Raw genomic sequence first — 24,117 nt, 5'->3', positions numbered from 1 at the left:
TTTTTCTTTTTCTCTCCTCCTTTCCTTTCCTTTCCTTTCCTTTCCCTCCTTCCTTCCTTCCCTCTCGCACTTGGTTTCGCGACAGTTGAACGCGATCATTCGTACCGCTAGTATCTCTCTATCGCGCGTGTCTCGTCATCGAGTGTTTTGTGAATAAAATCGAGATATACTCGAAGGTATATCGTCGTCATGTCGGGGTTACTTTACACGCTTCTCGGACTCGCGGCGAGTACGAGTCTTCACTGTGCCGTGAGGCGCGAAATAAGTCCATGCACCTGCCGACAAGAGGAGTTCTCCAATCCCGTTATCAATCCGGCTCAGACCACGGGCAATGCCGGCAACAATGCTCCTCCAGCGCCTCCTCCTCCTCATCACGGGGGACACGGGGAACGCATCGAGGTCGCCTGCGAACGTTTGGACTCCTTCGAGCAACTAGCCGATGCCCTTAGAGGGAAGTTTACTCCCGAACAACAAATCACCCTTAAAGTTTCTCATTCCAATCTCAGGGATATATCGCTACACGATTTTAAACAGCTCAAGATGTCAATCACCAAGCTCGAATTAAATCACGATCATCTCGGGTGAGTTAGAAATTTGCTTTTTGTATTTTTAATAGATATATAACTTCTTTATGAGAGCAAACTTGGAAACTTTATCAAATTTTATTTCAATTTGAATACGTTAATATAATACGTTGAAATAACCTTTGCTATGTAATTGTTGTACCTATTGTATATATTCTATTGGAAACAAAGGACTTATTTGAAATATTATTCGTTATATTATAACTCGGGAAATTGATCGATTAAACGATATCATTTCAAAATAATAATATGATTAACTAATTCAGTATATCATGACCTCGACTCGTGCTATCTCTCTTATCGTTTTCTCGGATCGTACGTAAACCGATGGTGAGAAATGTTTTTCACCATCTCTTCTAACCGATCGAAATCTGATCACTCCCCTATGCGCGCGTTCGTACGTACTCGACTATATCGTCCCAACTGTTTTCCCTCCCCCGCCCCGCCCCCACCCCCCGTCTCTCGTTCCATCTATCTATCACGCGTTTGACGTTTTACAAATGTGATATTATCGTTCTCGTAATTTCGACCTAACATTTTTCTTCGGCTACGATGTTCAAACCAAATGCGATAATAAAAACAATAACATTAGAGCGTTCCTAGATTATCCAACGACTGGGAATTCACGCGTATTCGCAAATATGACACGCGCATCGATATCCCAGGACTCAATTATCGTTGCGAACATCGAGCTAAGATTTTCCTATTAAACTAAAACACATTATTGTGCGATTAAGTTCTAATTCATAAAAAAAAAAAAGAAAAGAAAAAGAAAAAATAGATTAGACGTTTATCTGCAGTTTTTAACGGAAACGCGCTGTAGCAGTGGTAGTATCCATGAATTTTCTCATTTCTTAGAAAAATATGATTCTTCTAATTTTTATCCCGAACAAGACAAAGAACGTCTACGTGTACACCGGTCTTCCTTGATTATCCTGCCGTGCATACCACGAGAAACGAAGGAAAATGCGAGTCCTTGAAATGCGGACGATCTTCGAATGCGAAAAGGCGCGTTCTCACGAGCTAAGAAACATAGAGAAACACGAACGTAAGAATGGAGTCTTATAATCGTTGACCTTTTCGAAAGAGTTATCTCGGAAAGCCCTGCGTTTATCGTCTTGCAATAATTAAATAATGAAACGGTCCGCGAGCAAACCAGTTAAGTGAATAATCCTATGATAGCGATCGTCCACCATCCCCCTCCCTCCCCCCTCATCCCTACCCTTTTCGCAACAACCCATCCAAACGCGTACGTATTTGTCCTGGGATTTGTCGACTTCCGATTAAAAGCAATTCATTTTAATTTCAATTATTTCTCGAGCCGGAGATGATCGCGATAATTGAAAATTCGCGTCATACGTTTTCCCTAGATAATTAAATCGAAGCTTTCGATCGATCTTAAACTCGTCCGATCTCTAATCCTTTTGTTTAAAAAATGCGATACAATTTTCCGTATAATCGAACAATTAAATAAGAATACGATAAGGCGGATAAATTTTCGAATAAAAATGTTTTGAAAGTGACACATTACGTTTGCATATTGTTCATTGATACGAATAGGCCACGTGTTTCTCAGGACAAGCTCGCGTGTGTGAGAATGAATACGTGCGTGGTTTAAACTCAAGAAGGAAGATAACGCGTTATCGAAAGGAGATGCCTTTCCAGCTTCTCCTAAAAGAAAGTTTCGATTTTGCTTATCGCTAGCTTATCTTTCGAAGGATTAATATTTGAAAGTTAAGGGAAAAAAAAAAGTTGAATTTATCAACACCAACTATTATATTATTTTGAAGGCTCGTTGAGGGTAACGTTTTTGCTGGCTTGGAACGGACGCAATATTTAAGTCTTGCCGATAACGATGTCCCAGCGATACCAAGACACATTTTATCTCATCTTTCGTTACTGAGGACTCTGGATCTTAGCAGAAATCACATAAGTCGTATCGATCTCGACGATTTTAAGGTAAGTTATAATAATTTAATTAATAATCCGTTTAGATTTCTCTATCTATCGATTATTATTTATTACACGCTGGAGAATATAATCGTTGTTTTTCTTGTAATGCATGAGTAATGCACCGTAGAAAGAAAAAGAAAGATTACACGAAGTTTGTTTTTCAAAGAACTTGACGGAATATTTGTATGTATGCATATGTAGTCGTATATATGTATGTACCTATAACGTATGCTTCGCACGCACACGTGACGATTCACGTGCGTCGAATTACCGCGACAATGTTAAAGTTGCAATTGATGATTCGCGATTCTAAGCGAGTAGAATCGTTTATAAACGAGTGCCTCGTGCCTCAAATGCACGTTTCTTTTTCTTTACGTATTGTATTAAAGAGTCGTTGTTGTTGTCGCAATGAGACAACTCAAATGATTCGACGTCCATTCGACTACGATGTTATATTTGATCTAGTCCTTTCGCATTAAACGATAATCGTGAAATTGGATTATTTCAACATTTTTTACGACATAGTACAACGAAATTTGAACGCTAAACTTATCGACGATTCGTATAAACCTATTTTTACTTGTAACCGGTTTTTAACAACAATAATATATTTTTTACAATCGAATGCAAATGATTATCAATTTGATACTGGCTTAAGTAATAATAAAATAAATGTTCATTCGATCGGTCGTGGTTACGTTTAATGTTAACAAACTTATCTTTGTACTTATATATATATGTCTTAAATTATTTATTATTTTAAAGAATGTTTCGACGTGTACATATCAAAATCTTTTCGGTTATTCTTATTGCAGTATAATCCGACGTTGCAGCATCTGTCGATGGCAGGAAATGCCATCTCCGAGATGGTGCCAGGTTCCTTACCACCGTTGGTGAAGCATCTCCACGTAGGCCGAAACCGGCTTCACACTTTGAACCGCACTTTACGGTAAGAGAAATATCTTCATCTTCATTCGATTGGAATAATCATTTATTTTTTCAAAAGGAACTAATAATAATTAGACAGGTAATAATAGATCTATCGCGAACAATTTTCACGTTTTACTCTCACGGTACAATGATATTTACTATTCTGATAGTACCATTTATCTAATTGGCTCTATTCATCATCGACTATGTTACGAACGGACTCTTTGATCGACTCGAACGATTAAGACGAGGATATACGCGAGAGAAGGATACAATTAAGATCGCTATGAGTCATCACGTGTATTAACTTTTATCGGTTAACCCTTTAACGCGCATTTCTTTCAAAAGACAAAAACTATGCATTAAAATTCAATATTTTAGGCATACGAAATGCTAACAAGAACAAATGATTAACAATTTGGTTAGATTATGCAAATAGTAAAACAATCATTTCTTTTTTTTTATACATTATAGAGTAATATAAAATGTGGAGCTGTTCGAATTAACTCAAGTGCGCGTGTTATGGTGTTATGCGTTATAAAAAAAAAGTAAAAAAAATATTAGCTTTTCGTCTTTTTTCAATAGAAGCATAGATCTGAAAAATATGTTTCACTTTCCCTCGCGACAGATACTCACACATTTACACAGAACGACAGAGATAAAAAGAAAAAGAGAGAGAGAGAGAGAGAGAGAAAGTAAAGAAATAATAAAAAAAAAATAGAAATGAAATATGTCTTTCCGTTTCTTAGTGATCTGAATCAACTGGAATGGTTGCTCGTAAATTCGAACGAGCTCACGTCGTTGGACGGCGAATTACCGTCCTCGGGGCACAATTTAAAAATGCTATACGCCGTGGACAATAAGCTGACTCATCTGCCGATGGAGTTTCGATATCTTCACCGTTTGGAATCTCTCTTCCTTCAGCACAATAAGATACGTACATTAAGCGGGGCTCTACAAAAGGCACGACGTCTCAAGTTTCTCGAGCTTTCCTACAATGATTTGCAAGAGGTAAATTAACGATAGTACACGTATATAATGTATTCGTTTTTTCTTTTTTCTCGCATGTGTTTTTGTCAAAAATTAATTACGACTAACATCTTTATTTTTTTTTTGGGGAGGAAATCATTATTTATAATATAGAAAAAAAGTTGAATGTAACAATTTATACCGGTCAAAAATATTTGAACATACTGACCCGATAAATATAGCAATCTATAAGATAAAAAAAAGAAAAAAAGGAAAGGTCGCATAGTTTGTTTTATTAGTTAGAAGTGTATAAGAGAACCCCGAGAACGTCATATCGAGCACGCGCGGATACATGTAAGAATTCGTACTCGTGTGAAGCTCGTCTTACATACATATATTTCATTCTCTCTGTCTCTTTCCGTTGCACGGGGAGGAGCCGCAAACAGCATCTCTCTTCTTCTACATCGGTATAAGCAAGGGACTCGCGCGGAGGCGTCTCTCTAGAGCGTGCCGTGCATTAAGTCAATTACCGCAACGTAACATAATTATTATGCCGAGTAGTTCCGTCGCGCAGATTAAAGCTTCATTCGAGCGGACGTTTATCGGATAAATTCTTTCTCAGCCCCCAACTACGAGAGATCGGCTTATCTGTAGAAAGCGATTCTTAAGGGGCTTCGATCTCGACGTTTACGATTATTTATCATGACGCAAGCTTATATGATGTTCTTCTATTTTTCTTACTTTTTTTCTCTCCTTTTTTTCTTTCCTTTTTTTTATTTTTATGGGAGGTTTGAGCAAGAAGAAACTACGAAAGCTATGCGCATACTTACTTGTTAGATGCGTCCATTATCTAGCGAGAAAACGTTCATTTTTTTTCTCTCTCTTTTTTTCTTGAAATCGTCGCGACACGTCGATCATTTTCAATCGTATTTACGTTACTCATTAAGCGTAACAATTAATTCGTTGCATCAAAATCGCCAATCTTTTTTTCGTCGAGGAATTCGACAATTGAAAGATGAACCCAAATCATCGAAAATAATGGAGACTATTTCGAAGAGTAACAGATAACTTTATAAATAAATACTAAATTTTGTTAATAATTCAATAAATCGAATTAATTGCTATATACATCTAATACTTACATTTAATTACATTACGTTACGTTACGTTACTTACTTACTTACTTATTTACTTACTTATTTACTTACTCTCGCGTGTTTTTCCGTGTGCAAATGCCGAGTTCACGAGAGAGAAGTTTATCATCGTTTTAACGTCGTTTCAAATGGAGCGAGACTTCGACGACGGTCATTGAGTTCTTTCAACGATTCATTGACTCTTTTTATGTTTTTCTTCTTTTTTTTTCGTTCTTTCTTTCTTATTTTTTACATTAGACGTTTTACTATTTAAGAAAATGACTTTTTTTGGGATGATTGTTAATGTAGAATTAGTTTTAAAAAAGAGCTCTTTATTAAGTTCGTAGAAAAGAGTTTGAATGTTTTCCTTTCAGTTGAAGGAAGAGGACTTCGTGGAAGTTGAGATGCTGGAAGACCTCGAACTTGGACATAACTCTTTGAAATCTCTTGGTGGTAATAACGAAGATGGAAGTGGGGCCAATAGTGCCCTTTACCCTCTAAGGTCTCTCAAATGCCTCAATTTAACGCACAACGAGCTACGAGAGTTCTCATTTGCTTCGTTACGCGGTTTGCGTGAGCTACGATTACTCGATCTTTCTAACAATAGAATAGTTCGGTTACGTAGAGGAAGAACGCCATCGGAGGTAAGCAACATTTCTTTATAGCAATTACATTTTTATTTATGCTAAAAAATACTGCATATTTTATAAATATAGAATATAATTTTTAAATTACTAATAGAAATTTTTGTGGAACGAAGTGCAATCATAAATTACTATACATACATATGGTATATAACCCTATAGTTTATAATAATACCAATATTTATGAATTATTATATACTTTATCATTCTCTTACGATGTTCTAAAATTAAAACAAAAATGAATGAAAAAGATCGATTGGATTTTTGTAGAATTTAGTCGAAGAGGAAGGTGATGAGATAGCGGGTGGTAATATTCAGGACATGCGACTACAACACAACGAGCTTACAAATTTAGAAGGTTCTCTATTCGTCGGCATGAAGGAACTTCAAAAACTCAATTTCAGTCATAATGCTCTCGGTCCAAGGATATCCCTTCGCGATCTTCGCGGGCTCGATCGTCTTCGAATTCTTGATTTATCTCATAACGAACTCTCCAATCTCGAGGATACTTCTGAGGTAAGTAAGAAAATAAACGCATCTTATTTTGTTTCCGTTCTTACTTTCTTTCTTTTCTTTTTGATTGGAAATTTAAACGAATTCTTTGATATAATCAGACGTGGTTGCCTGCCTTGGAAGAATTAAACGCTTCGCATAATCGTTTGCTAACGCTCTCTGGTCGAGATTTCCGTGGTTTTCCTGTACTCTGCTGCGCAGACGTTAGTGCGAATCAGATACGAACGCTAATGCCGGAATTGGTTGCAAATACGCGTTGCACGATTCACGGTGTCCCAGATGTTCTACGTATATACCTTCAAGGTGAGTCATCTCTTCCATTTTATTCTATTATTTTATTTTATTTCAACTAACAAGATATAGATCATAAGAATTTTCTTTTTTTTAACCGAGACACTTAAACATTGATTTAATAAAAAAAAAATCATTCAAAAAATCATGATCTTAGTTCAATTGACTTTTCACCCTTACAATGATTAGATCAGTCGACACGCATTTACTGAATGGGCACCAGTATGTAATTAATAAACACGTCGTTTAGACGAACGAAGAAAGAAAGATGAAGAAGAAGTACGGGAAAAAGAGAGAGAGAGAGAGAGCGAGGACAAGTGGCGGTAGAAAATAAATTATTCCCTGATAGCAGCGTGATTCCGTTTGGCGCCCGAGCGAGGCGTACATACATTATTTGTTACAAGGAGTTACATTTATCGCGATAACCCTTGCGTTTGTGGCGCCATCTCTCATTATTTATTGTATCGTACGTGGCCGATCATGCTTGTTATTATTGTTAATACAGTGGCTGCTTAGCTGTTATCACGACCCTTTCACGTTATCTCAACTAGTCTCGATATTTTTCGGACTCTTCTCTCTCTCTCTCTCTCTTTCTCTTACCTATTCTTTTTTTCTTTGTTACTCGTATAAATACTCACCGTTAATTTTTTTTTATTGTATCCGAAGAATTTGCATAATGCAAGATCCAAAAAACGTGAACGGAAAAAAAATGTAGATATGTATTTAGTTTCTTATAAAAGTCGAACGACATATCGATCTAATCAATGTTTTGAAGTCCATATTGAAGTCCATATTATCAATGAGACGTTAAAAATGATCGAATGACAAGCCATAACTTTGTTGTTAAAGGATAAACACGATAATGAGTTTAAAATTCTTGGAATTTCTTATTATAGACAATCCGGTACTATGCGACGCGGGTCTGGCCGACCTGACTGTTGCCCTCGAGGTAAATCACGCAAAGGTTTACGGAGTTGCGAACAATTGTGAAACAACGACATCGTCAGTAATACTGGAATCAACGTCATCTTTACCACCCTTACCACCGACACTTTTATTGGCTGCTGCGACAGCCTCGGGGACTAATGTTTCCTTTGCAGCGACCCTCGAATAATCCTTCTTAATAGTTAGAGGGATTAAACTTGGTCGACCTGGAGTAAGTCAGTAAAAAGAAGCGAGTACATCGCCTCGAAGGAGTTACTCGGTGTGTTTATTCCGTACCTGGAAAGCACGAAGGAAAAGTATCTCAAGTTCGTTCGGAGCCCGATAGAACGAACCAGAATCATTTCGCCGAAAATATCGTCGAAATAATCCAACATCGCATTCTGGTTAGTTAAACTCAACATACACAATGACTGAGGAGAGATTTCGTGTTGCTACCGATATTAGAAACATATCAAATACTAGTACTTGTTAGTTCGTGAAAATTGACGAAATCATGTCCTTTTTTTGGACGACATATGTATGTAATATATAGGTATATACGGTATTAAGATCCCAAGGTAGTTTCATTTTTGATATGCAAACTTACTTTTTTCCAAACGTATGCATCATATATACCATAATATATATATATACTAACGTGGTCCTATCTAGTTAAACAGAGAGAGAGAATTGCTGCTTCTTGTATACTGTTTTAAATGTATATAACCTTGAAGCTTTTTGTTAATCGATAGATAAACGCTTTTGAAAGATGCTCTGTATATGTCGCCAATTATGTTATAATAGAAACAGTCGCGAACCCATGTGTGCGAGTCTGTTAATTAATTAAATAGAATTTCAACGTCTTAACGAATCATATTTATTTTTCTATAACGTCCGGCAGCTGAATTATTTCAAAATTATCATTTCTATCCTTTTATTTTTCTTTTGTTATGAAAAAAAATATATATACATATAGATAAGTTGAATAGGAATAATCGTGATTTTATGAAAATGAAAATAAACGATTTATCATTAGTCTCGGCTTAATGATTGACAATGTTTATTGTATGCGATGTAAATAACTTTCTTAATACATTTACGTTATCGTTTCGTCGTTGATTCTATAAACCTGAAGAAAATATGTGTTACCAACGATGAATACTAACGAGCATAACAAAAAAATATATTAACGGGTATATTCTAAATTTGATAGATTTAATATACGCTTCAACGATTCATTATAATTTACTTCTATTTATTCGGTCAGTATTTATCTTAATTAATGATAAATATTTTGTAAAATAAATTATCGATATGTATGTATATGTAAGTCTATAAAAATACTGATCATTTATTTCAAATACTGACAAAATAACAATATTTACAAATATTTTCAATAAAATACAATGATAAACAAATCTTTTACCAATCGCTTTAATACTGACCGGATAAATATTAGCCATTAAAAATATATACATTTTGTTATATTTATGAATAACTCGTTTATCTTTTAGTAAATTTACCAAGAAAACAGAATAGATATGTAATAAGCAAACAACGATCGAATTATTATAATTAGACGATATAATAGATTATCGAGGAAAAATCTAAATCGATAATTTCTTCTCAAATCTAACGTGTTATTAAATCGTTAATTAGTATTGCGTTAATAATAATGTATCAGGTAAATACGATTTGATGACTTAGAATGTCGTTTCAAAATTATTTCTTCTAACGAATTAAATACGACGATTCTCTTGGAAACGTTGCTAATTATGCCATTCGTTGGAATATTTCTCTCTCTCTCTCTCTGTATGGAAATATCTTGTTAGTTGTCGTTATTTATCGTTCGAATCGTGTCGCCTGCTAGGTTTTAATCTTATCACATATGGTCAATACCGTGCTAATACGGCTGTCATTCTACGTAATAGTAAATCATCGATTCCCATCGGTCAGACTTCGATCCATAATTAATTTCTTCGATAGCTGAGCTAACGATTGGCCCTATGGGTCAATGGAGTAAATGAAATCTGTTAGTTTAAGCTTTGCACACGATATTATAGGCTGATTGGAAGTGGGCGATCAATTGACCCTCTCGTTAACTAGTGCCAATAGGGATGAATTGTTATAAGCGTGTCTCTCTATGCATACATGATACATTGGCCCTTTCCGAGTAACTTGGTCTCTTATATTGTTAACAGATTTTTCTTATACGTTTATCGATACTTGCGAATAATTCTAATGTTGATCTGAACAAAAGTCACATTCTACAATTTATTATTATTTAAGAACGTATTATTTAAAAGAAACATTTAATATAATTGTTCCCCAGTATCCCAATATATCTTGACAAAAATTCATTCCATTTTATTTGTATCTGAAATACTTTTTAGAACAGAAATTGATGAGATTATTAAAAAAAAAGAACAAATTTGAGCTATAAATATTTGTCTATGTAGAAGACAGCCGTTAGCGCCGACTGCTAGCTACATTAGCTAGAACTCAAAATCAAGATGTAATTTAATTGTTAAGTATTTTAAATTAGTGAACTTTATGGGTGCTACGCAATATCTAAATATGTAGAAAAAATTGGTGATTTTAGTTTATCGAAAAGAATATTAGTAGTATAAATTATTTTCTTTCATTAGCCATTAGTACACGAATGTTTGTTCATTTTTATAAATAAAATTAGTTAACTTTAGCACCCATAATAACGGATGTAAAACTTGATTTAAATGTAGGTGCCATATATAAATATAGAAAAGACAAAGCAGATACCTGTTAATAACTTAGTCTTTAAGTAATTTATCTTTACTGTGATTTACAGTTTCTTATTTCCAACATAAATATATACCTAAGTAAATGAAAATCTAGGAGTAACCATTATTCGTACTACATAATAAATATTGACAAATAAAGAAACACTATACTGTAACGATGGTAAATTTCAAATTTTAATAAGAACATATCAATAAGTGTATGGTTGGAGTGCTACAACAAATCGTTTTAGGGGTGTTTCAATTAATTCATTTTTATTAATAAAGACTTTACTATTCTAATTATTATATATATATATATATCTTCCATAACATGAAATTGTACAGTCAACGGCTTAGCCACGTTGGATTACTAGTTCCCGGCATGATCATTAAAGCCAACTCATGTGGGCATGGTTAGTAACATGGATGGGTGACCTGTCCAAAGAAACAAAAGACAAAAACTGTGTGCTGTTTACTCCAGAGAGATGGAAAAAGATGCGACCTCTCTGGTAGTATCGAATAAGTGTGAGAAGGTTTCATCACTAGTATAGCAATAGTATTATAATAAAAGCATTTAATATTTCAATTCAATATAATGTATATAATGTATAATTCTAATTTCCGTCCATATAATACTTTAAAAAGACAATCCTTAAAAGACAGAGAAATGCAGTGATGTTTGATATCCTTGATTGTCTATTAAAATCAACAGTGCCTTTTAGATCGATCAAGTGTTCTTCTTTAATCGTAGGGTGTATTTCCTTGACTATGATAAAAACTAAGTATTAGCTAATTATTTACATAGATATTTATAGTTTTAATATCCCAAAGACAGAAACTTAAAATACATACTTTTCCATAATCTGTCTTCATTAATCAAATTCACATAATATTTATCCTTTGCACTTTCATAGTTTCTAAAAAATGATATCTTCACTTCATCAAAATCTTCATTGAGTTCTATATCGATTCCAAAATTTAAATTAGATTTGTAAATATTTATAGCTCTCTTAATGGCATTCCACTCATTGCATTTTTTCTCTTTTCTTTCCTGTATCTCTACATAAATATAACCAAACATTTTTCTTATTGTCACATAAATGTATACCTATATAGATTTTATGGAAAGAAGTAGGTACCTTGTTTCAAATCAACTAACTCCAACGATAAATTGTCTCTATGTGCCTTGATTTCTGCTACATCTTTTTCTGATATTTCTTCTTGTTTGATTGTATTCGTAATCTTTTTATCTACTATCTTCTGCTTTAACATCACATCATCCATTTCTGATTTTAATGTTTCTACTTGATTCTTTAACTGTGATACCTTAACCACATCCGATCTCTTTGTTTGTGCATATTCTGTGTAAAAAAGAGAAGTAAAATAATATTTATTGTTTCTTTCACACAGTTCTTTCATATACCAAAACAAAATTTGTCAATAATTATACAATGGATTCGTACAAACATAATTAAAAAATATTAATTTCCAACTTGACATCATTGCAAACTGCATTTGAAAATTATTAATTATCAATCGACAGAAAATTGTTTTTATTTATTTTTTAATATTTACCATTTTCATCAGCCATTGCATTTGCAATTTTCGAAACGATGTTTTTTCGAAATTCACAACTACATGATGATAATTTGTCCAATATAGTAAAGTCACGATTTTGTAAAACATGGGCCATATCACATTCGTATTCTTCGATTTCCATCCTGTATGATATACTGCATAATTCAGAAAAAACTAATTAATCATTATTTATAACATGACGAGGTAACTGTTCAAGCGTATATGGCGGCCATTTTTGTACGCTCAAACGAATTCAAATTTCCAGGATTGCCAACATATCAAACAGAATACCTCCAACCTCTAAATGTTAAAGTTACATATGATAAATTTTATATTTATATCTAATCTTAAGTTCTTTTCTTTTACATTTTTAATATTAACTGTATAAGAATTCATTATCAACGTATTATTTATGTCAATTAGTATCTCATTTGATTAGTTCCTGTTACCAAAAATATTCAAATATTCTTATCCATTGAATTAAGATAATTTTTTTTATTAATAACCATTTGACTTCAGCTAAAGATTAAGAGAACAAATTTTTGAATCACAGAACAATCATAAAATATTATTTAATATATAGTAAACAACGGAAAATTACTGAGAAACTTGCAGATAAAGTAGTTAATAGATATTAATACACTATTATAAATATATCAATATCCAACAACTTAGAAATTATTTTATATAATCATCTCTCGTAATTATTATAGGATGAAAATTTTGTGTAAAATATGATGACGATTATGATTATTATTAATTGACTTTGTTTTATATATCAGAAATGCATATCAGTATCTGGATCTGGATCTATTGGTTGCATGTCATTCCAACATGTTACCTCTACCATTTCCAAATTTCCATCTTCTGTTAAAGTTAATAATTGCTTAGTTGAATTATCTTTAACTTTAACCATCATATCAACGTCATTATGCGTAGATGCTAGTTCTGTAGGATGCATAAAATTGTCATTGACATTAATATGCTGTAAAATTCTAACATACATTGGTTGATCCGAAGTAGATGTTTCATCTAAAATGGATAATTAATAACAATTTATATTTTATTATTAGAAAAGAATATTCGTTTGGTTTCATTTTATCAGAGATGTTTTCTTACGCTTACCATGTTCAAGAATATTTGGAATGTGTAAGCTTTCAGAATTTGCTAATCGTATTACTGGTATATTTTCATTGGTAATTTGCAATTGTGAATAAGTATGGAATGGTAACATGGGCATATTTTGCTGTACACTTTTTTCTATATCAGACATTTTTGTCAGATCTTCATTATTATCTTTTATAGAAACTCCTATTATACAAAAATGATTATAAACGGATTTCTCTCTCTCTCTCTCTATATATATATATATCTGACTAAAAATATACATGTTTAGATCCTTACCTTTTTCTCTTTCATGATCTTTTATAACTTCCATTTCGTTTTGTTGCTTATTCACGTCGCATTCATGATTTATTGCTTGATAATCTCCAGAGAATTGTATACCACATTTATCACAAAATATTCTCTGCTGCTTTATGTAATCTCGTATATGATGAATCATAAACGAGTTGTGATGCGTAGTATACTTACACTTATCGCATTGCATCCAAACATTTTTTTTACCTTTGTTATGCTCCATAGTATTAACGCATAATAAATCGTCTTTACTTTTAAAACGATTACAAGAATTACGAGTATTAGATCGTGTTATTTGAGGTGGTTGAGAAAGTTTGGGTTTTTCACTGTTATCTAGTAGCTCTCCTTCTTTTAGTGAATATTTTTGTTCTAAAAATCGTAAAACATTTTCTCGGATACTACACATTTCTGTTTCCAATCTATCAAGTGTGTTAATAAGATTAGCACAGCTCCGACAAATCACATCATCTTCTGATATAACAACCATATACCTGAAATATATACATATTCATTGTAATCAAAATTTGAATTATTAGAAATTGCTGAAATAATTAAATTCTGGAATAACGATACCTTTCACCGACCAATTCTCCTAATTTTTCAATAACTTTAGATTTAGAACTTTGTGTTTTACATGTTGCTAAAAAATAATAACGTCCTTTCACAATTACATCACAAACAAAACATTGTAAAAATGGTGTTACTTGTGATTCATAATTTGTATTATCGATAACGGAATTACTCGCAGTACTGTTAGAAATATTCTGATCTGCAGTATTAACTACTAACGCTGAACTTACAGTTGCCATTTGTAAAGTTAGATTATTTTGTTAAAACGGATAAAGATTCAAAAAAAATGAACATCGCTCGTTATTATGTGTTTAATAGGTGTGAATTAGGACAAATATTGCCCTCTTTTGTTTGTTCTCTTTATTAATGACATTGGGCATGTTCTTAAGAACTTCAAATTTTTACTCTATGCAGATGACTTCAAAATTTTTAATAGTACTGATAGCCCTCGCAGTGTTTACCTTCTACATGAAGATCTTAATAGACTTCATGTGTGGTGTGTAAATAATAAATTGTCTCTCAACTTGTCTAAATGTCATATTGTTCATTTCAGTCGTAAAAAGAGCACCAAAATTTTTAATTATTTTATTGACTCTTACAAATTATCCTCTATTGATTCTATTAGTGATTTAGGAATTATTTTCTCATCCGATCTTTCCTTTAAATCACATTACGTTAATATTATTTCCCGTAGTATTAGTGCATTGGGGGACTTATTTATAGAGTCTTCAGACATTTTAAGTCTATTCTTGAGTATGGTTAATTTCTATGTGTATATATTATCTATTTATTTATATTTACATGTATGTATTCTTTCTTTTTTTCTCTTTTTATATTTTAATTTATTTATTTATATTTATATTAACTTTATATTATCTTTATCTTTCATTATTTACTCTGGTCATGTAACAATGGATAATTCCCGTAAATGTTTGAATAAATAATAAACAATAAACTAGAGAAAAAGGATTTAAAAAAAAAAATAAACTATATAAAATCTAGGAATATATGTTACGTGTTTCTTTATATGTAATACATAAGTGATAATATTTTGGAATTACAATATTTTCAAGACAAATAAGAACGTATTTAATAATTTCAAGTTTATTTATTCATTGTCTACAGTGACATATTTTATTATATATTTCATTTACATGTTAATTAAAAATCAATATCTACCGTCTTTGTTGTTACTCCACATACCTGGGATTCACAAAGAATTAAATATATTTTTTTGCACAATTGTACTAAGAGATATTTATATGAAAAGTTATTTTTTTTACAGCACTGTTTGTAATTTTTGTATTGCTGCTAGACATGTGCGTATGAAATAATTTTTGAATTACAAAGGAATTGAACATTATGAAGTTTACAAGAGTAATGTAAAATATACATTTCAAACATGCCCTTATCTCACCAAAGAAAAACCGAAATGTGCTAATTAAGTTTGGTACCGTGTAGCAAAACTCTATTTGATATTTAATTACATTCTGTTTTTAATGAGAGTCCCTAAAAACTTGATTATAATATTTTTGATATCATTTTAAAATAAAAAAATTAGCTCTTAGCTTTAAAAAGAAGGAGATGACAGAAGATGACAAAAGATGACAAGAGACGACAAAAAACGAAAAAAATTTCAACTTATGAACTTTTCTTAGCTCGTACAGCTGTGTCTTAGAATAGTTTGTAACTAAATACAAGAAAGAAACATTACATATCTTAATGTACAAGTACTATAATCGTACATTTCTGTTTCTTCCACGATATAAAATAAAACTTAATATTTAACTACTGTACGCCAAGTTATCAGATTTAAAAGACAATTATATATAAAGATAATAATGTACGTAGAAAAGGGTATGAGTGAAACGTACTGTTTTTTTTAGAACAATTTATCCAAGATAATTATATATCCACTTTCTCACATTTTATCTTTGCATCTTGTTTTTTATTATTACTTTCATTATCATTTCCCTCGATTTTTTCATTATCTCTTTCCTTTTCCTTTCCATGCTGTTGTTGTTGTTTTTTATCTGAATTACGAAAACGATCATAACGGGAATCTTCGTCGTCGCTAGATTTGGTTCCAGGTTCGGTCTCTCTTAATATATCACCTAAATCTTTATCAACGTCATCCCATAATTTAACGCTGCTATCGCCATGATAATCATCATCATCGTCCTCATCTCCCTGACCATTTTTATTAACTTTTGTATTTTTCTCCGTTTCATTAGCATTTACTTTTTGTTCGGTGATTTTCACACTTTCTATAACATTGTTACTACCATTATTACCGGATAAAGGCTGAATACCACTAGTCGATGTAGGAGTTTCAGAATTCGTTGAAGCTTTCGTGGCGTCAGATGCGTTGATCGTATTGGAATTAGTACTTGTATTTACAGACGACGATGTTTGAAGGTGTATTCTTTCAGCTTCTCTTCTAAGTGCTTTATCGTCATTATCTCGTACATACCTATATATATATATATAGAAACGAAATTTTTCAAAGTAATATATATATATATATATATATTTGTGCGTGCGTGTTATGTATTGTATTATATTATATTGTATTATATTATTTTATTTTATATGATATAGCATAATAACGATAATAATATAATACAATTATTATTTACTTATATCAATTACCGTTTCAGATGACTTCGAGTGGAACAATGAAGCGCCACTGCTCTTTCACTGTTTTCACTACGAGGCAGATAAACTTTACACAATTCGCAAAATTGTACTTCTACGCGTTTTATATATTCTGCTCCCACTTTAATCATTTGTTTATTCTTGGGCTTTTTTTCAGTCTCGCTCACATTTTCACCATCTGTCGGTTTTTCTTTCTTTTTATCGCTACTTTCTTCGTCCTCTGCAAAAGGTACAATTTTATATTTGTTTTTATAAAAGCAGATCTAAAAAGAAAAAGAAAAAGAAAAATGTAAGAAATTTGTATATAGCTTACCATCAACATCACCCACTGAATCCAAAGTCATAAAGTTGTCCAGATTGACTTCCTTATCGTCTTCCTCTGGAGCACTGGAATCTGCTTCAGGCTCCCCATTTCCAGTACTCATTCTTTCTTTCCATACGCTTTTCCTCTGTAAGGATAAAAGAAGAAACTCGAGTGTACCTTCGTACATATTTGTAAGAAAATAATAATTCGATAAGTTTGGAATATTTAAAAGGAAAAATTTACCTTTATGTGATCGAGAGAACACATGTGTGTTTCGAAGAGCATTGGCGATCTGAATTGTATACGACAAACACGACAAAATGGTGTTAGGAATCGTTTCATTTGACGATGCGATTCGGACAACTGATGTATAGCTTTGATAGAACGATAGTTTAGTTTGCATATAGGACAGAACATGGTACGAGAGGGTAAAGTGCCGCGAGCAGCATCGCGTGCTTCTACTCGTCGTTGTTCTTGTCTTTGTAAAACTCTCATACGTGTTAAAGTAGCTTTGTGTCGAGATGCGATACGTCTCATAGCTGCACTGTGACGTCCAGAGTATAAATGCAGAGAATATTCTTTAAATGTAACACTACGGTGCGCACAGTGTGGACAATTCAATTTGATGAATTTCCTTCCATCGCGTCTACTAGGTAATTCCTCCGAATCAGCATTTCTACCATGTTCATTTTTATCATTTTCATCTCTTTCTTCATCATCGCCGTCATCTTCTTCGTCCTAAAGGATACGCAGCAAAAAATACGTTGCTTTAAGATTTTTTAAAGTTTTTTTTAAGATCAAAGAGAGCGAGAGTGAGAGCGTGAGTGTGTGAGTGCACGAGAGCTAGAGATTTCTCGTAGAAAATGTGACAATTCTAGAGAATATTCCTCCTACCTCCTGTTTCGTATCTTCCTCGTCCTCCTTCACTTCTTCGTCATCTTTCTCTTCTTCATCTTCGGTGTTTTGTCTTTCTCTCTCTTGTTTTTCCTTTTTTCTCTTTTCATCTTTTTTCTTTTTTTCATCCTCTTCCTCATCTTCTTCTTCTTCGTCATCTCGTTCATGTGGCTGGATTTAACAACGTTAGGAAGAAATAGTAGTAATTATACAACGGTGAATTTGAAGAAGCACAGTGTTTTCTAGAGTTTTCTCTTGATTAATTGAGAATTATATATTTTATGCCTGCGATAATATATATCAGGCATCACAGTGAAGAGATTTTTAATTAGAGAAATTACCTTCTCCTCGTCATCCCATGTACTCTTGTTATCATCGTCTTCATCGTCGTCGTCGGAAAACTCAGCGTTAATAGCTTTGGCCATCTCTCTATCCTTGTCCTTCATGCTGCTTCCTGATCCTGACTCCTTTTTACTTCCGGATAGCCTAGTAGTACCGCTACTAATGACAGCAATTGGTTTTTGACTTACATTATTTCCCTTCATTTTGTTCTGGTTCCTTTGTCTTTCGTTTTTAATCACCAATCAAAATTTGTTTTATTTTTTATTTATTATATATATATATATTTTTTTTTTTTCATAGTTGATATACAGCAAATATCGCGATAGTATTCATTGCTCTTATCCCCCATAATGAGAATGCACTTCGTTTAGCAATAAAGGTCCAACTATTTCAGCCTTTTTGCATTGCCATTGTGCTCTTGTGGTTTCGCATGTTCGCGTGGTCTTAAAATACTTATATATGTATATATATATTAGAAATAACGTTCTTTTACTGCATTTTTATATATATATATATATTTATATTTTTTGTTTATATATATACTTTTTTTTATTTATTTATTTTACTTTTTTTATTTATTTATTTATTTATTTATTTTATTTTATTTATTTAGTCACTGCTATGTGGAAGAACGATAAGTAATGACATCATAAAGTACAAGTATTTTTAGTTCTCGTATCAAAAGTAATTACATTGCATTTGGAGATGGTACGCACAGACATCGTATTAATGCGCACTACATATTTATTTTTATGATCAATTCCCTCGGTATTACGACCCTGTCAAAAGTTTGCCTCTCAGCAATATATGTAAACATTTGTTTTCGTGCGATATCATTTGTGTCAGGTTTGTTTTCTTTTACCATTTTATTAATGTCTATATCGTCATCGTGACTCTCAGGTCATTGACATAGCCAGTTCGTGTACTGACGGGTAAGCAAGCAGGCTACTAGGACGGTATTGCGGTTGGTAAGTGACTTATTAATTAGTTACCTCCTGCGCAATTTGGTAGTTGGCACGCGCACACGCTGGATGTAGTCTCGCGAACGCGAACCTAGCAGCTTGCGCCGATAGTCGAGTGAGTGTAGGGTACGCTTGCGAGCCATGATGACGTCCGATCGAGAGCTCATCCGATGAAATCCACCCCCTCGACCGCTGCCGCGAGTGGAAATGCGACCTCTGTAGTTCGAGCTTTGATGCGATATTCTTCCTCGACTAGAGGTATATCTCTGAGTCGGGGGCGCCATCTCGCTAATGCGAGGGGGTGGCGGAGGTGCATAGCTCCGTGAAGCAGAATGACGGTCCTCCGAACGGTGATATGACGAGGCTCGTTCGCTCTGTCTCTTGTCCTCATAAACCGCCGACGATGACGAGCCCTTATTGTCATCATATGGTGCTGATGTCGATGAACCACCGTACGACGACGAGTACCTCTGCGAACCGCTACCGCTACCACCTCCACCCTGCCAAATCAAATTCAATTGTGCTCCTTCCCTTTCTTTTCTTTCTTTCTCCATTCCTGTCATTCTCTCTTATCACATACATACTTATGCGTGTATTTATTTTATATTTTATTTATGCAGTATCTCTCCCCTCTTTCCCTCTCCTATCATTTAGACATATATATATATTTTTTGATTCCATTCTCCTAGAAGTATGTTTAATGTCATTTTCAATGACTTACTGATCTAGCTTCCGTAGGTTTTTTCGAGCTTTCTCATATTACTTTTTTTGTAATAGCAGGGCCAATCATTTACTTTAAAATCGTCCAACCTCACTACACCCATTCTCGTTGGATCACCGATTTATTATACCTTATAGATTTAACTCCCTAAAGTAATTTCTAAATAACGTTGATGAACTTAATATTGCACATTGCTCTTTTTTTTTTTCATAATTTAAACTTTTATACTTTTCCGGAAGTTCAATATATATATATATGTATGTATATATATTGTTTCTTGGTGATTTACGTTCGTTCTTTTCTATTATCTTTGAGAAATATTAATTTATTTGACCAGTATTTATTAGTTTTCTTTGAGATATCAAGTGAATTCTGTAAAATTGTACGTAGAAGTCTTTGAAATAGACCTTTCCAACTTCCTGAAGGAAAGAGTAGCACCATATAGAATAATATTAATAGTAAAAAATCCTTTTCTATTTACTTATTGATTATTTTTTCTCATTTTCTGCCATTTGATTATCATCATATTAACTTGAGAACGAAATGAAACTAATTAAGAGATTAATCTTTATACGATATTATATATACATACACATATATATACACACACATATATATATACATATGTACGTACGTATGTATGTGTATATATATATATATATATTTTTTTTTTAAAATATAACCTTCAGAAGAGTGAAATACTCAAGAGAGAAAAATATTTGATAGATATTTGATCATTGACATATATGTACATACTTTTATTTTCTAAACCTTTCTGGTATGTCTTTTATAGTTGGGAAGTTTATATATCTCAGATCATGCATAAGTGGATGCATTGACTTATAAAAACTTGATACTTATTATAACCTTCTCAGTTTTTAGTAATCGGAATCAATATAAGATGCATGTTCTCTGTATTGGAAAGGTCTATGCGTTGCTCAGAGTCAAGAAATTCGCACCTCCTTCAAAGTATATAATTTAGAAAATCTGTCATTTTTTGTGTGTGTATATATATAAGGTTATAGTAGCTTTACTTTGTAGTATCAACTGTTGGAGCAATGCGGGGATGCTGTCAATATTTGATTCAATAATTCGATTTCTAACTGTGCACGAAATTGGTTTCATAGCACATATTGCTATATACAGAGAACAATGCTGATGCAATATGAGCACAATAAAATCCGTATTTCTACATTAATTCGTCTGTTTGCTCAATTATCTTTCATGACTGTGCGTGGATAATAATTTAAGTACCATCTAGGTATATATTTCATCTTTTATTTGATGCATTTGTAGTGTTCCACCAGTAGTGTCCCAACGCAAAAAGAATGGGTGTTCAAGAAGCCGTTGGCTCGTCGCTTGAAAGGAAATTATGACATCTTATGAATACCTTTTCTCCTGCTTTTTCTCTTATAAAATTTTTTTCTTTCTTTTCTTTTCTCTTTACAGACGAATGTCCTGAAAATGTTTTTGCAGCTAAATAGAAGCAAATTGTTTAATTTTTCAATATTCAATAAACTTATATTTTAAATGAAAAAACTTTTCAGGACAGTCGTTTAAAGTTATACTACGTTTTCTTTTTTTAAATTTCGAGAAACTATTTGAAGACGACCTTTTTAATTAAGGTCGATAATTTCTTCTTGACCTTTAGGAATGTAGAATCAGAATGGAGTAGCCTAAGACTTTTTCACAACTTTTTCACATTAAAATTTATCTAATATCTCCTCATAGTGTACATACCTGATAAGAATCGCTTCTAATCCTTTTACGGGTAGAATCTCCGGAGGAACGATGGTCATCTCTACCAGAATAAGAATCCTAACAAAAACGAACACGCAAAAGTGATATTAAAAATTTCATCCAAAATATCTAAATTATATGTATTTATTCTTTATTATTAATACTTACACGTGGGCGTTTGTAACTATTTGAATGTTCACCCCTTCCACCTCTGCTCGAATACCTTTCAGATCCGCCTATAAGAAATAATCGATTAAATATTTATTTAATAGATGCAATTCAATACCCTTTGGTATAAACTAACCTGAATTGTATTTAGAACGTGAATCATAACCAGTGGTAGAATATTTAAATCTACCTCCTCTCGAAGAAGAATAACTTCCTCTATTAGACATATTTCCTCCGGTAGATCCTCCTCCCCAATCGCTTCCTCCTCCACCTCCTCGACCTCTGTATGAACTACCTCCACGTGAACTGAATCCCCGTCCACGAGAACTCATGGTTGAACTGTCAATAATAAATATCAAATAAATATTATACGAATTATTATTTGTTTCAAATTTTTACTTATAGCGATAATATTTATGTGTGCATTATAACACTTCTGAGCGCTAACACTAACCTGTATTTGTTGTAGCCGTAACTCATTTTAGTATACCGATGAGTTACAAGCGTCAGATATGATGAGAATGGTCTACGAACAAAATGGGTACGTATTTATAGAATATCTTGACTGAAGTAAATTCAATCAAAATTCTAATGTATAAGAGATAATAAATATTCTTTAATAATATATATCCAACATCTCAGCTCTATTGATTATTAATCAATTGTAAGTAAAAACTAAATATATTCCAAATAAAATAGCTAAAGAGTATAATTCACAAGCTATATACATTGAATCATCTATAAACAATGTAGAAAATAGTAATAAAGGTGAATTTAGTATTACAATGCATAACTTGTGCTATCTATGCACATACCACACGCCATTCTAGGCAACGCACGCGCATTTTCACGTATATGGATGCCGATACATACGTACACGTATGTATGCACGTATTATACACTATAAGCTACTTATAATAATTAAACAATCGAATTTAACAAAATGATTAGAATCATTCCAATAAATGAATCATCGTGCCGATGATTATGCTTACAAGATATACGTCGTAAAAAATCAGTACCTTCGATGCTTTATAAAGTGCTGCTCGGAATCAAATATAGCATTGGAATAGTTTTTTTGCTGCTTTAAATATATCTACGAGTATATTAATATTTTCACTTAATTTTCAATACCTTTTTATCGTTGAAGTTAAACGTGGATCGTTTTGAAAAGCATTAGAAATCTAATAGCACGCAAATCGATAAGACCGTTTTCGTTTGGCGCGACTAAATGGCTAAATTTAACAAATTCGATATGCGTTTACTAAAAAGAATTCTATTCGTTAATATATAATAATATTGTTACCTTCTTTGAAATGTGGAACGATCTAGTTGATCAGTAAGTATTATTTGATGGTATTTTCGACGAATTTCTAGATTAAGTTCTTCGGTACGTGCCAATGGATGTACTGGGACGTACGTTCGAAAATAAAATGTCTGCCTCTCCAAGTGTAGCGTCCCACCTCTATCCCAGTCCACCGGGGCCACCATGCGGAATTAAAGAATTTAACCGGAAGTAAGAAGTATTTACCGGAAATGATACAAATGAAGTATTAATTTTTTTGCTTTTAATAAATATCTTTTCATTATCGATATCGCAATTAGAAAGAAAATAAATAAAATCATTATGTATTGAGAGAGATTGATTTTTATATATATTTTTATTTATTTATACAACTAGAGTTTCAATTTAACGCGTATTATCAAATAGATTTATTCGATAGGTCGGTTGAAAGTTTCGATTGTTTGGCTCGATAAATGAATATATTCAAATTTATGCATATTTTTTTAAGGAAGTTATTATCACATCAAAATAGTTTAGAAAATATACAACACAAATATATAAAACATATACATAAGAAATATACAACACATTTTGTTTATTTATGTAAGAAAAGAGAAAGAGAATAAAAAGGATTGTATAAGAATAAGTAATAATACACATAATATCAGTCTCATATGAACTTATATTATACACAGAATAGTTCAAAAATTATTCTCACATTCATTATACATTTATATCATCATTTTAATGCTTATTATAGAAATAGGTTGGCTAAT

The 24,117-nt window shown here is 32.6% G+C and overlaps 4 protein-coding genes across 6 annotated transcripts; 1 reads left to right on the top strand and 3 right to left on the bottom strand.

Annotated features, from left to right (window-relative positions):
* The first annotated feature begins 120 nt into the window (after positions 1-120).
* On the top strand, positions 121-8,804 carry LOC122526465 (leucine-rich repeats and immunoglobulin-like domains protein sma-10). The gene is made up of 8 exons (XM_043649884.1): positions 121-581; positions 2,375-2,543; positions 3,353-3,486; positions 4,217-4,478; positions 5,944-6,213; positions 6,484-6,729; positions 6,828-7,029; positions 7,914-8,804. The coding sequence occupies exons 1-8, from the start codon at positions 190-192 to the stop codon at positions 8,129-8,131; spliced, it is 1,893 nt and encodes a 630-aa protein (XP_043505819.1). The 5' UTR covers positions 121-189; the 3' UTR covers positions 8,132-8,804.
* A 2,489-nt stretch (positions 8,805-11,293) lies between these two features.
* On the bottom strand, positions 11,294-12,670 carry LOC122526467. Of its 2 annotated transcripts, none has more exons than XM_043649887.1 (4): positions 12,276-12,670; positions 11,840-12,061; positions 11,553-11,759; positions 11,294-11,478 (listed from the first exon to the last, which is right to left on the bottom strand). In XM_043649887.1, exons 1-4 carry the CDS (start codon positions 12,418-12,420, stop codon positions 11,315-11,317), a joined length of 738 nt encoding a protein of 245 aa, XP_043505822.1. In that variant the 5' UTR covers positions 12,421-12,670; the 3' UTR covers positions 11,294-11,314. The 2 variants fall into 2 exon arrangements, with proteins under 2 accessions (XP_043505822.1, XP_043505823.1); XM_043649888.1 differs by having other exon boundaries at positions 11,294-11,466.
* An 88-nt stretch (positions 12,671-12,758) lies between these two features.
* LOC122526466 lies at positions 12,759-14,585 on the bottom strand. The gene is made up of 4 exons (XM_043649885.1): positions 14,271-14,585; positions 13,683-14,188; positions 13,404-13,589; positions 12,759-13,310 (listed from the first exon to the last, which is right to left on the bottom strand). The coding sequence occupies exons 1-4, from the start codon at positions 14,504-14,506 to the stop codon at positions 13,057-13,059; spliced, it is 1,182 nt and encodes a 393-aa protein (XP_043505820.1). The 5' UTR covers positions 14,507-14,585; the 3' UTR covers positions 12,759-13,056.
* A 1,016-nt stretch (positions 14,586-15,601) lies between these two features.
* LOC122526463 (DBIRD complex subunit ZNF326-like) lies at positions 15,602-23,562 on the bottom strand. 2 transcript variants are annotated; one of them, XM_043649882.1, is made up of 12 exons: positions 23,363-23,562; positions 22,511-22,582; positions 22,193-22,395; positions 22,057-22,124; positions 21,889-21,966; positions 19,458-19,927; positions 18,465-18,624; positions 18,124-18,294; positions 17,473-17,967; positions 17,239-17,374; positions 16,920-17,145; positions 15,602-16,740 (listed from the first exon to the last, which is right to left on the bottom strand). In XM_043649882.1, the coding sequence occupies exons 1-12, from the start codon at positions 23,545-23,547 to the stop codon at positions 16,173-16,175; spliced, it is 2,832 nt and encodes a 943-aa protein (XP_043505817.1). In that variant the 5' UTR covers positions 23,548-23,562; the 3' UTR covers positions 15,602-16,172. The 2 variants fall into 2 exon arrangements, with proteins under 2 accessions (XP_043505817.1, XP_043505818.1); XM_043649883.1 differs by lacking the exon at positions 22,511-22,582.
* Between the last annotated feature and the right edge of the window lie 555 nt (positions 23,563-24,117).

Source organism: Polistes fuscatus, unplaced genomic scaffold (genome assembly GCF_010416935.1).
Source record: "Polistes fuscatus isolate 324 unplaced genomic scaffold, CU_Pfus_HIC Scaffold11, whole genome shotgun sequence".
Taxonomy (NCBI): Eukaryota; Metazoa; Arthropoda; class Insecta; order Hymenoptera; family Vespidae; genus Polistes; species Polistes fuscatus.
This window is presented reverse-complemented; position numbering and strand designations above follow the sequence as displayed.